At 49.8% G+C, this 16,599-nt stretch overlaps 1 protein-coding gene across 1 annotated transcript in view; it reads left to right on the forward strand.

Moving 5' to 3' along the window:
- The window catches only part of GALNT17 (polypeptide N-acetylgalactosaminyltransferase 17), a 437,005-nt gene that overhangs the window by 184,971 nt on the left and 235,435 nt on the right, over window positions 1–16,599 (forward strand). The window contains exon 3 of the mRNA XM_055340858.1: window positions 14,906–15,072. Within this exon, the coding sequence (XP_055196833.1) occupies window positions 14,906–15,072 (167 nt within the window). The remainder of the gene's footprint in view (window positions 1–14,905; window positions 15,073–16,599) is intronic.

A 16,599-nucleotide genomic window follows, 5' to 3' on the forward strand; every position in this document is an offset into this window, starting at 1 on the left:
TGTGGCATCTTCAGACTGGTACCCCAGGAGGGGACTCAGTCTTCCTCTGATTCTGGGGTCCTCATTAAATCCCTAGGATTCCAGACCTGTGCATTCCACACAACCTCTTTATGCCGCAAGGGAATAGAATGTCTTTTCTCTATTTTACTTGTTAATGAATTTTACAAATATTTATTGAGCATCTGGGATGAGCCCTTACCTGTATGCTAGAGATGTATCAGCCAAAGAGATGCGGTCCCTGACCTTATTAAACCTGCTGGCCAGTTATGGGAAGGCTAAGGTTGGGGCCTTTAGCCGTGTGGACAGATTTATTATCACTGCATGCTTCATGTGTCTGCTACCATTTCTGTACCTCCCTCACCACGCCAAGATATGAGGAGTTGAATCAACAGGCTACAAGTCTCTAAATTAGAGTGAGATCTTACCTGTAGGATTTTAGAAGTGAAGGCATTACCTGGAGGGAGGTTGAATAAAAATTGCATGTGATTAACATATCTGAGCGATGGTATGAGTGGCAGGGAACATTCTACAGGACATTGAGAAATCAGTAGAAATGGCATTTAAAGAGGATTGTAGTTTGCTTTCATGCCGTTCTCCTCCAGCGTGGAAATATACCCTAGCGCAGAAGTCACCAGGTCGTTTCATCAGTGGTTATTAATGGGTAGACTAGATGCCTGGCAGGCTCTGTGGGCTGGTTCAGTTTCTTTGTAAGATGCCTGGGCTTGGGCTCACGTCTCGTGCAGCATTTCTTATCATTGTAAATGGGCAGTTCCCATAACCTTAAGAAATTGGTATAGAACTGGAACTAACTCCATAATTTAAACAAAATTACAGTTATTTTATATTTAAGTTTCTTGTGCCCTTTCAAAGCTACATGTTGACTAACAGAAGAAGGTCTACAATTGCAGTGATTGGTTTTATGTTTATTATACCTTTAGAATAGAAACCCTTTATTATAGAAGGCCATCTTGGAATGGCTCCTAGGTAGAGAAAAGAAGTGGAGGTCTACTGCAGTGGTAGGTATGCTTACTCTCTGGAATGGATAACCGATGAGATCAGGCCAGTCATTCTTCTCCCCTGACTGCATTTGGAAAGGTAAAATAGTTGTGATTTTGGTCTTGACTCAGAATTCTCTCTGATTGGGTGTCAGAAGGCATGTTGTGAGGATGACATGGGGTGATTCTTATTCGTGCCAGCTGATGTCAGGCCTGTATGAAACTCTGAGAGCTTGTAGTCAGGCATCAAGGTTCCTTTTCGTTTTGTAATATGAGTCTGTCATTCATGTATTAATCAAAACTGATGTGTTTTTCTGCGTTGTATTTGCTCACTATAAAACATAACAAAAAATGTACAAAGAAGCAAAGGAAAGTCATTTATAATTCCACCACATAGAGGCGAAATAGCATCTCATTATTGTTTGAATCCTTTTTATTACTAGTGACGGTCCACCTCTTTTCATGTTTGTTATTTATCTTTTGTTCTCTGAATTGTGTGTTCATGGTTTTTGCTTATTTATCTGTGTTCTTTGGGTTCTTATCATCTTTCCCCCTTGTAATTACTCTAAGGTTTTTGGTGGTTTGTGTGTGTGTGTGTGTGTGTGTGTGTGTGCAGTTTGCGGTTTTAATTTTACTGTTTTTGTAATCAGGGGTTTACAAATATTACCAAACTATTGAAGATTCTTCAATATCCAGAGTTTGTATGAATATTCCCATACATATTTATGTTGCTTTCCTTATATTTTGAATTCTACATTCAACCATTTTGTCTATCTAAAATTTACTTTTAAGGGCACCTGGCTGGCTTAGAGTAACATGAAGCTATTGATTTTGGGGTTGTGAGTTGGAGCCCCATGTTGGATGTAGAGTTTATGTAAGTAAATAAACTTTAAAAAAAAGATAAAATTTACTTTCAGTGTGTTTGTAGGAGAGACTCTGAGTGTTTCACCCAATAAGGTGGTCCTAACACCATTTATTGCGAGAATCTTGCCTTATTGGTTTGTGGAACCACCTTGGCATAAATTATGTAAGATCAGATCTGTTTCTAGAATCTTTGTTCCATGTGTCTGGCATCTCCTTCTTGATTAGATAGTCACTTTATGTTGGATTGAGCATCATGTATGTCTCCAGGTTTCCTTAATACCCTTTCCCCCTCTACAGTTTGTTATTTACTCTTCCTTGTTTATACTTTCTGGTCAACGTTGGAATTATTTGGCAAGTGCTAAAATCATTTCTAAATAAATCTTTATTTTAAGATTTACTTATTTATTTATTTATTTGATAGACAGAGAGAGAGAGAGAGAGAGGCAGAGACACAGGAGGAGGGAGAAGCAGGCTCCATGCCGGGAGCCCGACATGGGACTTGATCCCAGAACTCCAGGATTGCGCCCTGGGCCAAAGGCGGGTGCTAAACTGCTGAGCCACCGAGGGATCCCCCCCTTTTTTTAAGATTTATTTATTTATTTATTTATTTTAGACATAGAGAGTAAATAGATCTTTTAAAAAGTAACATTTTAGTTCTTCAACTTACGAAAGTAATACATGTTTGATAGAGAGCACTGGGACTACAGTTAAATATAAAGAATGAGCATGTTAAAAAGAGAATTCTACCAAATAAACTGGAAGATCTAATTGACTTTATTAGACAATTCATGAATTAGGCAGCATCTCATCTAGCAAATAGCGGGGTTCTCCGGGGAGATGTGCAAAGTATGTTTTTAATTTTTTGATTTTTAAAAAATATTTTATTTATTTATTCATGAGAGACAGAGAGGCGGAGACACAGGCAGAAGGAGGAGCAGACTCCCTGCAGGGAGCCCAATGGGGGACTCCATCCCAGGATCCCAGGATCATGCCCTGAGCCAAAGGCAGATGCTCAACGCTGAGCACCCCAGGTGCCCCAGTAGGTTTTTATAGGAAGGAGGGTGGAGTGAGAAGTTATTAGCAAAAGAAAGGATTGTTTCAGTTAGGGTGACCTTCCCTGAGGGGGAAGGGCTGGGGTCTTACTAGGTGATTTCCCCATTTTACTTTGGGGGATGGAGGAGGGTTCCTGTGACAATGACCTCATCAATGCCAACCAGAAAATTCCTGACTGACAAGTCAAAACAACATTCCTGGGGGAGGCGGAAGCTGCAGTGAGGTTGGATATGAAGCCCAGTTTGGAGACCTGGCTTAGCAGAAGCCATCCCAAATCCCTCCATTCAGATCATCCTTGGGAAATGGTCTCTTTATTCTGAGGCTACAGTGTGGGGCTTTGGAGTCAGGTAGCTCTGGGTTTCCAGTCTGGCTCTGTGTACACTCGCTTGCCTTTGGGCTGGTGACTCTGAGCCTGAGGTTTCTCATCAGTGCAATGGGTACACCCCTGGCTCACTGTGACAAGTGATGAGATAATGCAGACACTGTAAGGTTCTTAGCACAGCGTGTGGCCCCAAAGGCTGGACTCGCACAGGCGTGTGTGTTCTGCAGGGGGTGGGGGTCACCTTTTTACTACTCATCTTCCAGCCACCCCCCCCGGGGCCAGAGGGCTAGCCCTCTGCTTCTCAGGTGATGGCCAAGGGCAGGAGAACACCTCAAGGTTCATGTGAGCCTTTCACCTGGTCCTGATAGTCAAAGCAAATCATGTGGCTGCGCCCAGATCCCATGTGTGGGGGCATCGATTTTCCCACCTTGGTGAGAACCTCGAAGTCACGTGGCTGAGGGCCTGCACACACTCTGGGGTGAGGAGGAATGAATGCAATTTGCCACCAGGATTGACAAAATCTGCCCAACTGCTCCGGCCCGCCAGGGAGGGAGAAGGCGTTTTCAGACTGAGATGGCAGGGTCAGGTTGGCACTCGGCGGGCCCGGGGGGGAGGCTGGCATGTGATGTGACTCTGACCGGGGGGCCTGCCCCCAGGGAAGACTTTTTGGGTGGAGGACAAGAGTACCAGGGACAGGGGTGGCAAGATGTGGGAATCAACAGAAGTGTTTTCAGGGTCAGCGTCCTGGGCCGGATGGACCAGCTTGGCCAGAGCATCGAAAGGAAAAGTAGCCAGCTTAGTAAGATGTTTCTCAGTGCCATGCTGATGTTCTAGAAGATGACCTGTGGCTCCAGATTGGAGCTCTGTGAGGGGCTGCGGGTGGAGGGGTGATGCTCTGGCTGAGAGCAGAGCGTTTCAGGTCCTTCCGTTTCTCTGAGGAATCCGATTGCCTGCAGTTTGGATCTGTGGGGCCTCGGAACCTGGCTATTTATCATTTCCACTTTGCATCATTCCATGGTGTATCTGGGCCCTCCGGCAGCAATCAGGCGTCCCCCTTCGCAGGGCTCCTTTCTGGAAGGTTACGGGTTGGATCCCATGTGTGAAGAACTCCGCGTCTGCTGGGTCTTCAGTGCACCGAGGTTTTCTTAGCTCTGGCCTGAAACTGTCTGCATTCATGGACCCCTAATTGCTTTTAGAGATTCTGTTCCTGAGCCATTGCTTAATGAAACTCTAGGGTTTTTCTTTTCTTTTTCTGTTCTTGTCCATTGACTGTAACAGGATAAGCTTCCTCATAGCCAGATAGATCCATCTGCAGCTGAGAATCAGAAGGAAGCCCCTCCCTGGCTCCCCCTGCCTCCGGCCTCTTGTGTATGGTTCCTCCCTTCCCTTCTAGAAAAACCGTGCTGCACAAAGCAGGGGACTGTGGTCAGGGTTGAGGGTTAAAGAAGGGGAATCAACCCTTTTCATTAAAAAGAAAAAAAAAAAAAAAACAAACCAGGCACTGGGCAGCTCACTGGTTGAGCATCTGTCGTCGGCTCAGGTTGTGATCCTGGGGTCCTGGGATCAAGTTCCACATCGGGCTCCCCTCAGGGAGCCTGCTTCTCCCTCTGTCTGTGTCTCTGCCTCTCCCTGTGTCTCTCCTGAATAAATAAATAAAATCTTAAAAACAAACAAACAAACAAACAACAAAGCCCTTCTGAAGACAGAGAGAGACACGCTGCCACCTGGCCAAGGATAGCTGAGTCTCATGGATTTTCTAGCTAAAGAGAATGACCTTGTCTTTGCAAAAGCAGCTCTTTGTGACTCCGAAAGACTTCCCAGGAAGCCACGGAAGGAGAATGCACCTTTGCCATGGAGCCAGGACGTAATCAGCTCAAAACTCAAAAATGACTTGGGGAATATTCCAAAATAAATGTTTGTAGGAAGTAGGCTGGCAGGGGAGGACTTGAGCTCTGTTGATGGGGCGGTGTTTGAGAACAGGGCGCGGGCCTGGCGCAGGTCCGTGCCCAGGACGGGGGGCTGCAGACGGGCTGCAGACACCCTCTGGCCCCCTCCTGCCAGGCTTCTGTGGGAAGCCCACGGGAGGCATGAATTCTCACCCCAGAAGAAACAAATCCTCCTACACCCCAACATCTTGCATTCAGTTTGGGGGGCTTTTCCTGAGGGCCCTCTGGACCCCAAGATAGGAACCTGTGCCAGGCATGGAGCCAGCGGCCTCCTGATGGGTGCAAGTTGCCCCAGTAAGTCTGATGGGCAGGCCACACGGAGCTCAGGTGCTGAAGTAGGCAGATTGTCCCACAGGCTGCTCTGTGCAGGAACTGGGCTAATGAGGTGTGATGCTCCTTCCTGGATGAAGTGCAGAGCTCAACTTCAGGAAATTAAACCACTCAGCAAAGTGTGCATTCTCCCTTATAATGAGAGGTCCGGCACAGGGGCCTCGTACATCTGAGTGGCTCAGCCCCACATCTTGTTTTGCAAGGTCTGCTGTTGCTAAAAATGATACCGCTCTTTCCTTGGATTACAGGAGAGGCTTGATGAGGCAAGCAGAAAAAAAAAAAAAAGGAATATAGGCCTGGTTAATGGTTTAGGTTTTTGGAATTTGAGTTCTGATTAGTAAATCAAAGGAGACAGCAGGCAGTTGAGTTCAGTATGGGATCTTTTTTAAGTGTGGAGGTGCCATGTTATAATTTGGGAGGAGATAAGGGAGGCCTTTGATCATAAAAAGAGCAGAGAGAAGAAATAGGCAAGGTAGGAGGGTTTTCATTTGTTCGTGCGGTAACCATTTATCTGCCAAGGACTGTGCTGGGCTCTGAGGAAACAAAATGAAGAACCCCCCCCCCCCCGCCCCAGTCATGGATGCCTTGAAATGGGAGAGAAGAGAGTTAAAGGTCTCAGGATGGCAGCTTGCATCCTGAAAGAGAGAAAACAACAGAGGACGGGACCTGGCATCCGGCTGGGGGAGCATGGTGGGGGGACATGCTGGAGGGTTGGCGGCTGGATGGGGATGGGTGTGTGGGGCAGAAGGAAGGGCATTTTAGGTAGAGAAGAAAGAGTGTGAACTGAGAGAGGGCATTCCTGGTTCTGGGAAGTACAAATGGTTTTCAGTAGTTGGAGGAAGTGAGGGACAAGATGACGTTAGAGGGATGAGCTGGGGCTGAATTGGGTGCCAAGCCAAGGAGCTTGAATCTGATTCTGAAAGCAGTGGAGAGACAAGGAAGTAGAAGAGTGCCGGATCCCATTTGCATTTTATTTCATTTTTTTTAAAGATTTTATTTATTCATGAGACACACAGAGGCAGAGATGCAGGCAGAGGGAGAAGCAGGCTCCCTGCCAGGAGCCCGATGTGGGACTTGATCCCAGGGACTCCGGGATCACACCCTGAGCCAGAGGCAAGAGGCTCAACCCCTAAGCCACCCATGTGTCCCCCCATTTGCATTTTAGGAAGATCATCTTGGGGGTGCCTGGCTGGCTTGGTGGGTGGAACATGTGACTCTTGATCTCAGAGTTGTAAGTTTGAGTTCCACGTTGGGTGTTGAGATTACTTAAAAATATAGTATTGAGAAGGAAGGAAGGAAGGAAATAAGTCATGCTGGCATCAGTGCAATGGATAGAACAAGGTTGAGTTGCAGAGGGTCAGGCAGGACAAAGGGCACCAGTAGGTGACTTTTGGTGTCATTCTGGAGGGAAATGATGAGACGTGGAGCTAGGGTCCAAATGGGGGGGGAGGGATGAGTGTCATAAAGAGATCCTAAAGATGGCAGAGTCTTCCAGATTTGATGATGGACTAGACGTGATGAATGTGTCATGATTCTAGCTTGACCCCTAAAAGAGAGAGTAGGGTGTGCTGCAATGAAGACAGGAAGGCTCAGATGGAGCAGGTGTCGATTTTAGGCATGCTGAATTTGTGGGGCTTACAAGATGTCCAGGTGCAGATGTCCCACGGGAAGTTGATGCTTGAACCAAGGTCTAGGTGAGTCACGCGGGTTTGGAAGTTGCCAGTGTGATGATTGGAGCCACAGATTTGGGTAGAGACTCTAGCCCAGTCAGAGTCTGTAAAGTGAGACCATTGGAGGGTGGAGAAAGAAGCTTAAGGAGTTTGGGGATTTGGAGGAGTAGCAGAGAGGCCACCCAGAAACAGAGCGGGCGGCCAGGGCAGGTCGCGTGGGAGAAAGAGCAGAGGCGGGACTCAGGGGAACCCGGAGCGTGCAGCATCCAAGAGTGAATCGTGTTTATATAAGCAGAGAGGCAGCAGTGTTACATCCTGCAGAAACGATGCTCACCCGAGGCCAGAGTGGGAAGTTTCCCTGGTTTCTGGCCACGTGGATGTCATTGGAAGCCACCGGGAGCAGCTGTAGTGGCATAGGGTGACTTGAAGCTGAGTGAGAGTGGAGTGAGGAACTGGAGGGCAGGTAGCAGGTGGGGGTGAGGAGGAGAGAGCCGGCAATCAGGCTGCTGGAGGGGGCTTTTGTTCATTTAGTTGGGAGAGGCCGGGAGTGTCTGACTTGCTCACTCAGTTTGGACGTGCACACGCTCGCGGTGGAGGGCAGGACTTGGAAGCGCCTCACATGGCCACCTGCAGAGGCCCCGCTCTGGAGCTTCACAGGGCCTCTGGGTCGAGAGTCGGCACGTTTGCTGGACGATGCTGCTGCTGATGCTATCGGCTGGTGACCATTTCTGGCAATCTCTGCTGGTGGCCTGGAGTTCTTCCGTGGGGTAGGGGGCACCCTTCCCTGCCACAGGGAAATTGGCCAGCGGGGAGTGGTAAAAGCAGAGAGTGGGGGTGGGGGGGCCCTCTTCTGAGAGGGACCCGTGGATAGTGGAAACTCTGGCTTTGTCTTGTCATCGGTTGCAGTGTGAGACTTTCTCTCTCTATCTCTATCGTCTATAATTACGTCTATAGATAGATGTAAATAGATAGATACATAGAGAGAGAGAGAGAGAGAGAGCTGAAGAGAACTTATTTCAAAGAATTGCATACGTAATTGTGGAGGCTGGCATATCCAAAATCTGCAGGGCTCGCCAGCAGCTTGGAGACCCAGGGAGGAACTGATGTTGCAGCTAGATTCCAAAGATGGTCTGCTGGTGGAATTCTCTCTTCCTTGGGGGGTCCTCGATCTTCTTTCTCTTAAAATCTTCAGCTGATTGGATGAAGCCCACCCAAAGTTTGGAGGGTAATCTGCTTTGACCCAAACCTTCTGATCTAAATATTAACCTCATCTAAAAAAAAAAAGTACTTTGGGGGCACCTGGGTGGCTAAGTCAGTTAAGCATCTGACTCTTGATTTCAGCTCAGGTCCTGGTCTCATGGCTTGCGAGATGGGGCCCTGCCTCAGGTTCTGTGCTCTGTGGGAGTCTACTTGGATATTCTCTCCCTCTGCCCCTTCCCCTGTTCATGCTCTCTCACTCTCTCAAATACATCAATCTTTAAAAAATAATAAATTGATAGATTAGCCTTTCTAAATAAAAAAAAGAGTTGCTTTCTTAGGGAAAGCAAAAAATAATAATAATAAAATAAAATACAAAAGTACTTTCAGAAACATCTAGAATACTGTTTGACCAAAATACCAAGGCCTAGACAAGTTGACACATAAAATGAAGCATCACTGTCAGTTAGACTTGCTTTTGGGATCTGACTTCATAATCTGGCCCCACATCCACATTGAGCCTGAGGGAGATGGGACCGAGCAGTTTGTCTCCTTGTTGGAGAATAAGTGAAGTTGTTGCTGGTGTGCCATAGAAAGCGTGTGGAGTACTCTGAAGTTTTGTGCCAGTTGCCATGTGTAGTGTCAATGTTCATGGCCATCTCTAGGCTCAGGAATGTGGGCATTTTTGCAGTAGGGCTTCCTAGGAGGAGACCCATTTCTGTTCCTGGTTGATCATAACCCATGGCCTGATAGAGCTTGAGTTGGCACACACCAGCCACATCTTCAGTTAAACATTTGCTTAATGCATGTGGACTCAGGGAATTCGGGCAGCGGCTAAGAGGTGGGCTGACGCACTTGCCTTTCCTTCCTGATCACTTCTCTCTGGCAACTGGACACCACTGTTTGGAAAATGAATCCTAAGTGGCTGGGCCACACCAGTGCTTTCTTGGGAATTTTGCCTCTCAGTTTGCGACGGTCGGGTATACATGAAGTGTGTCTGCTTTGGATCAATGAGGGTGTGGCCAAGCCAAGGACACATGTGGCCGGCCATCCAGGTCGGGGGAACGGGTGTGCCAGTTCTCAAAGTGCAGGGGATGGTGGCACAGGGGTGCATCCCAGATTTGCTCTCAAATACAAAACACATTCAGAATTTGAAAAGGAGACACTCCTGGGCCTGGACCTTCCATTTGGAAGCAGATTTGATATCGTGTGGATGTGATGGTGGTAGACGGGCAGTCATAGAAGGAGTCCTCACCTCTCACATCGGCTCACAGCAGCAGAAGGAGTGGATGTGAAGATGTGTCTGCCCCAGGCCTGTCACATCCTCAAGACTTTGCTTGTTGGAGCAAGGCTGCTCTTGGAATCAAGGTGGTATTTTTTTGCTCAAACCACCTATTCTGTTTGACTCCCCACTCTTCCTCCCTCTTGTTTCATTCCATGCTGCTGGCACATGCTGCAAAGAACCTTTATTATTTGACCTTTGTGACCTTATGCATGTTTTTGGTGTGCTTTGAAAATGAAAATGAATCAGCCTGGTAGGAATTTGCAGAGCCTGATGTGAGTCTCTGATTCCAAGACCTGACTCTTTACTGCTTCGTCTCTAAACAAGGTTAGCTAGATTTCTTCTGGAAGGCCCTGGAAGAGAAAAAGAAGGGGATCCTAGTGCCTCTGTGTGCTCAGAAGTGCTCTTACTGTCCACACCACCCTCTCTTCTTGACCATGTAAGTTTGACCCATTGATCCACCTTTCTAGTTCATGGCTCCTCTTCCCTGTGCCCTTGATCCAGCTCAGTCCATCAGTCACATCTGGTGTAGGGACAGCCGTTTGGCACTTAGCATTTACTGCATTGTGTTACAAGCTGCCTTGTTTTAAGTGTTGAATGTGTTTTAGCTGCAAAACCCAGGAGTCTTGGGTACTGGCAGCATAATTAGAGCCTGGGCAGTGCTTACTAATCTGTCCCCTCACTAGGGTGGGGTGACACTGCGCAGAGACTGAGGGGCATCACTGCACCCAGAGCCAGAGCTGATGGTGAGCAGCCAGGAATGCCCTGCAGATTGGCCACATGGTGACCGTCCTGGTGATCTGAGTGGGAGAGATTGGGTTGGCCCTGGAAGGGGAGTCCTCACCTCAGGGCTCCTACACCCTGCCTTGGTCAGACAGGGGCATCTGAGAGAGTCTAACATCAGATGATAAAGTTCACTTCCAGGCACCCTTGCTGCCTTTCAGGCTCGTTGTGTGACTCAGAGCAAGTGACTGTGCCCCTCCAGTTTCCTCATCTGTGAAGTGGGGATGATAATACTGCCTATTTCATAGGCAGGTTGCTGTGAGGATTCAATGAGACAGAAAAGTCTACTGAAGCTTCCAGAAGTTTCTGGCACATAGCTTGCACTATGTAAATGTTGGTTATCACCATCATCATCATCATCATCATCATCACCATTATCTCTAAGTTCCCTGAGGCTTTCTGGACCACATTGCATCTAAGTTCTTTTACAACAGTGGGGATGTTTGGGCATCATCTTTTTGTTTCCAGGTTGACAGACTGGGTCACAAGTGTGACTTGGTCCCTCTGATCTGTACCGCACTGGGGTCATGTGAGTCGTCTCCTTTATAAAAGGGGTTCACAGGCAGGGGTCTGCCTGTGACAGGGCATGGCCAGCTGCTCTCTGGGCTTGGTTTTCTTCTCCTCTGGAGGCCTAGCCTGTGACCTTCTGTTGTGTCAACTGTGATCCTCTCTCGTGGGTTCTGAGGTGGCCTGTTCTCCCCAGATCTCCTCCCTTTACTCAGCATCCAGGAAGGGAGGTAGCCGACACTCTTGTTGTTAGGTGACGTCAGTGCCAAGGGCTCTGGGAGAGGGGGAGACAGTCATTACCCTCGGGGAGCTACCAAGTTCACAGAAGTATCCCAGGCCTGTGGATATATGGACAGGCAGACATAGGACAGATGCAAGGTGTCTGAGAGGTCTCGCTTGGTTGGTTACTTGTCTCTGCTTTCTCTCTCAGACTGCTTCCCCATTAGCCCTCTGCAGACAGGGCTGGGCCCGAAGTTCCCCGTAGCCCCTTGGGCCTTACACGTGGACTGAAAATTATCCAGACTTTACGACAGCCTTCCTGCCAGCCGTCTCCATTCAGATGAGAGATTGTTCATTGCTCGCCGACCTGTGATTGAAAGGAAGTGTGTGATTTCCCAGACCCAGATCCAAGCCTGTGTTGCTAGAGGGAGCACACAACACCCAGCTATGGATTTTGCAGTATTTTGCAGTTTCTGTGGCATGCCATCCTCTGCTCATTCTTGGGTACCTTGCAGGTATCTGCAGATCCAGAAGCTCTTCTTTATCCTCACAGCCTTCCAGGTTGCTCTTAACTGAATTTTGTAGCCCGGAAGGCGGTCGGGTGAGGGGGATGGGCAGGAAACATGTCTGATTTCATATGTTCCATTATGTAGAGAAGGGGCCAGAAGCCAAACTGTGAGCTGATGCTCAAGTCCATTTGTCCAGCTGCCTGATGTGAGCCATCACTGGGCCACCCCAAGAGTACCATGCACATCACCGGGGCACTGAGCACAGAGCGGCTTCCACTCACTCAGTTCTGTGGGGACTTGGGAATGATAGGGAGGGCTTCTTTCAGGTTAGCCTATGTACAAGGTGGGACACCCGGGTGTGTGTGGTTTGGTACCCTCTCTGAGGGGCATCAGGCCACAGCAGGAATTCAGGATCAACTGCTAGGGGGTAGGAGCCATGTCTGTTCCCTTTCCCTGGGTGTTCTCTCTGTATTTCTATGGCCTGTGAGCCTCTCCCTTTGCCTGCACCATCCACACTTAATCTTCCTTCCCGCACTCCTCTTCTGCCATTGGGCACTGGGTGTCTGGTTGTGCACCTACTCCCTACTGCTTCAAAACTGCAGTGCCTGAGGCAAGTGGGTGGCCCAGTGGTTAGGCATCTGCCTTCAGCTCAGAGCATGATCCTGGGGTCCTGGGATCAAGTCCCACATCAGGCACCCTGCATGGAGCCTGCTTCTCCCTCTGCCTATGTCTCTGCCTCTCTCTGTGTGTCTCTCATGAATAAATAAATAAAATCTTAAAAAAAAAAACACTGCATGCAGTGCCCATCTCTCCAGCATATTCTGCACATTTTCTACATAGCAGGCAATAAGCCAGCTAAGGTTATTATTTTTTTTTTGAGATGGAGTCCACCTCCCTAGACATTAAAGACCAAAGAAAGAATGCTGATTTTCACAATAATGACTGCATTCATCTTGTCTGCCCACTGTGAAACCCTGAGGGCATCGGGCACAGGAGAGATGAATTGTAAGCTGGGCAAGGATAGAGGCCTGGATAGCCCAGGCCTGGGAAGAGAATCCCAGGTGGGTCCTGCAGGAAGGGTCTGGGCTGAGTGAAAGCTCTGGAAGCCTGGCTCATGGTGTTAGGGAGTACATAGAACAGAACAGAGGAGCCAGAAGGGGACAGTGGGAGCGTGGGGCAGGCAGGCCGACTGGGTCTTTCCTTGAGTTGGTACGTTGCATTTTTACGGGGCTGTGAAATGATCCTTGTGGGGATCTTAGCCTGGCACCCACAGCTAGGTGTGGTGTGGATTATTTTGACACTTTTAGAGATGAAGAAATATGAACAGTGTGCTCAGGTGACATGTCCAGTGCGTGACAGAATGATTCTCATTTTTGAAACCTGCTCCTCCACAATTTACTGAATGGGGCGGGAGGAGGTCCCCCCTTCCTCCCTTGAGGCTCCCATGTTTCCCATTTCACAGCGGGGGTGGCGGGGGGGGAGTTGCGTGCTCCAGTGGAGACGCTGGACTCACACCTGAGTCCTGATTGCATCATGACCCCATTGCCTGCGGGTGAAGGCAGTGCTGGTACGATGCAATCTGGTCTTTTGGCTTCTTAATTCCAAGCCAGAAGGTGTTAAAAACAAGGGGCCAAAGACACCAGCCCGAGGGAGGAGTGCTCGCAATAGGTGAGTGTGTACAGCGTGTGGCTCACGTGGGTGGGCTGGTGAGTCATAGCAGCTGCCGGCCTGCCAGGCTCGGGGCGGTCGAGGGGGCTCAGAGGGACCTTCCGGGGTGCCCTCCTCCCTCAGATCACCACGCAGCAAATGGGATGATTCCTGCCAACTGCCCAGAAGCCCGTCAATAACCATTCTAATCTCCCTGGCAGCCCCCAGAAGTGAATTTACAGCGACGTGGTAAAAATGAGGCTCCATGATCAATGGATCCCTGGACAGTCTCCTCCAGGAGACACAAATGTAGATTGTAACAAAACTTTATTTTCTTCCGAAAATTGCCTGCATGATTAATATGGCCTGACACAGCCCAAGCTGTTCCGCATAAAAAACAGCCTTTTTTTCTGGCTCCTTCCACAGTGCTGTTCCCCTCCCACTGCATTCCTTCACCTAGTTTCCTTTGTTTCCTCCTCTAACATGTGTGCTATGTATTGTTCAGTCTCACGCAAGGAGGAGGAGAATGTATGGAGATGCCCGAGCTTGCCCTTCCATTCTGCGCAGTTTCCGCTCGGTATTCCCACCGTGGCTCAGCCTGAGCACAGGACCAAATTCTCCAGTCCCCCTGGGACAGGGCGCCAGTGCTCCTGTGATTGAGCCTGCAGAGCATGTCCCCTGGGCATTAAACCACCTCTCGTGTCGCTGGGAGCTCTAGGGAGGCCAGAGCTCTACACCCCCGTGTCCAGCCTGTGTGAAGAGGACTCTCTTCTCTTTCTCCCTGTTTTCAGAGATGGGAGAGTTGCCATGAAGGAGGACCCCATAGGCAGGGGGTCCCATCTGCCCGCAAGGTCAGGCTGTGTCAGGCAACACGGTCCTATGCAGGCAGAAGGCCTGCTCCCTTGATTAGGATTATTGGCATGTGCATATCAGGGCAGGGTCTCCAGTACATGTCTTAGTTTGGGTTCCCCCAGAAGCAGACCATGGGACAAAGATTTGAGTGCACTGGTTGATTTGGGAGGTGGAGAGAATACCACTAGGAGCATGGGGAAGTAGGACCTGGAAGGGAAGGCACCCCTAAATGATGCAGTGTGCAGATTGCCCCTGTGCATGATGGAGCTTCATCCCACTGGGTGGGGGGGAAGTCTCTGGAAGTCAGTGTAAACCACCCTCTGAGTCCACCTGCTCCTGGGGTGAGCCAGCTGGGTATTTATGCATCAGCTCCTGGCAGATGGGGGCAGGGAGATTGCTTAGGTGGCAGTGAGGTAGGCTCCAGGCCAGGAAATGCAGGCGCCCAATGGGGAGTCAGGCAGGCGGGCCCTGAGGTGGGATCGGGTGGTGTGTACAGGCACATAGGCAGCCCATGATACGGTAAATGTACCTGGGAGATGCTTCTGGTTCCTTTGGAGTGGTAAGTTTGGGAGAATTGGGACCAAATCCCTTAAGGTTTTAGCCCAGAGGGGCCAAGAGGGACCCAGGGATTCACACCTTGTGAGGACGTGTGCCATGTCCATGTGTCCATCCACAGCGCCCCTGCCTTCCTCCTTCCTCTGACTCCACTCCTGCCACCTCTGCCCGCAGGTGCAAGGAGCTGAAGTACGCCAAGGAGCTGCCCCAGATCTCCATCATATTTATCTTCGTGAACGAGGCCCTGTCGGTGATCTTGCGGTCCGTGCACAGTGCTGTCAATCACACACCGACACACCTGCTGAAGGAAATCATCCTGGTGGACGACAACAGTGACGAAGGTAAGGGGTGGCCAAGCTGTCTGGGGGAGGGACATGCCCATGCACGGTGTCAGTAGCCGGGAAGTGCCACGTGCATTGTAACGCGAGCCTGCGTGTTGTTGCATCCTGTCCCCTGCGCAATGGGAGCAGGAGATGTTTTGAGGAAGACATGTGGGCCAACGCTGGTCCATTAGACTGCACGTCCTCGTGGCTCTTAAGGATAAATGACCAGCCTCATGTCTAAACTCATTTCTTCCCTACATGTTACCTAAACATGTTGACACTGAAGTTGACACTGAAGGGCTGAATTTGCCCACACTCCCCGCCCCCCAACCCCACTGCCAGGAGGTATAATAAACAGTGAAAGCGTCCTGCAATGGGAGCCGTTCAGCTGGCATCCGAAGGCCCCTCTGGGCCGCTGCACCCAAAATGATCGTTGGTTTCAGAAATGAGCGGTGTGCACAGGCGCCTCGGAGTTCAGCCCTGTAGGCAATGATGGCTCAATTTAAAAAATCAAAAACAAGCCCGTGTTGGGTGGCAATAACAGAAATGCTCTGAGGTTCTCAGAGACAAGTAGGGGAAGGCTGGTGTCAAGGCGAGAGGTGGTGGGGAGATTGGTCTTCTAATTGTGCCTTTGTGTTGGCTCTTAGCCTCCAAAATGCACTATGCTCATGGCAGGGAGAAACCCCCACAAGCTGAGGACATAAAGGAAAGCCAGCCAGTGTGCCTGCTCAGGCCAAGGGGGCTTATCTGTTGGATAAGGATTAGGGACAGGCTAAACCCCTTGCTCTCAGCGTGCTGAGGAGAGAAGGATTACCCCGGGTGCACTCCCGGGGAGGAACAACGCTATGTGAAGGCTGATTACCTTCAGGAGCTCTGGTCAGAGCCCGTCACCTGTCCTCGGCCCAGGTCCAGAGGTCCCGCTGCCCCTTCCGTGCTGGCTGGCTGTCACACCAAGGGCTCCAGGGGATCTGGGCTGGGCAGTCTGCCAGTCGGGGTGCTGCCTTCTCGGGGGCCTCCAGATGTTGAGGGTTGATGGGTCATTTGCTGTATTTCTCACATCCTTAGTTTTCTCTTTTTACCTGTGGCCATTTCATTATCTGTAGATAATGTAGTGTCTTGTGAGATACTGATAGTCTTCTTGTGTGAATGTGGCTCATTCAGCTCTTTGAAGCCCTGACGTCTCCCTGATGTGGTTCCCAGAGCCCTCCCTGCAGCCTCCCTGTGTGCCCACTGTGGATCTCTTGCTGCAGCACAGGAACCCCCAATTATGTGCCCTTCATTTGCTGGTCTAAGTCCACCCAGTTGTTCCCCAGGTGTCCCCGATGTGTGCCCTCCTCAGAGGATCCTTTGCCGCCTTCCCAAGGCCCTTGCTCTGTGCTGCCATTCCCTTGTGGAAGCACGTAGCAGGTGGTGCCCCCGTGTCTTGCACAGCTGGCCTCCCAGTGCTGGATGGGACTTGGATTTGATGAGCCTTGTCCAGCCTGGAGTGAGTAATGAATAGAAACAGGGCTGGCAAAGGGTCAGTGGGGGCTGTGGCTAGAGGCA

Source organism: Nyctereutes procyonoides, unplaced genomic scaffold (assembly GCF_905146905.1).
Source record: "Nyctereutes procyonoides isolate TBG_1078 unplaced genomic scaffold, NYPRO_anot_genome, whole genome shotgun sequence".
NCBI lineage: Eukaryota > Metazoa > Chordata > Mammalia > Carnivora > Canidae > Nyctereutes > Nyctereutes procyonoides.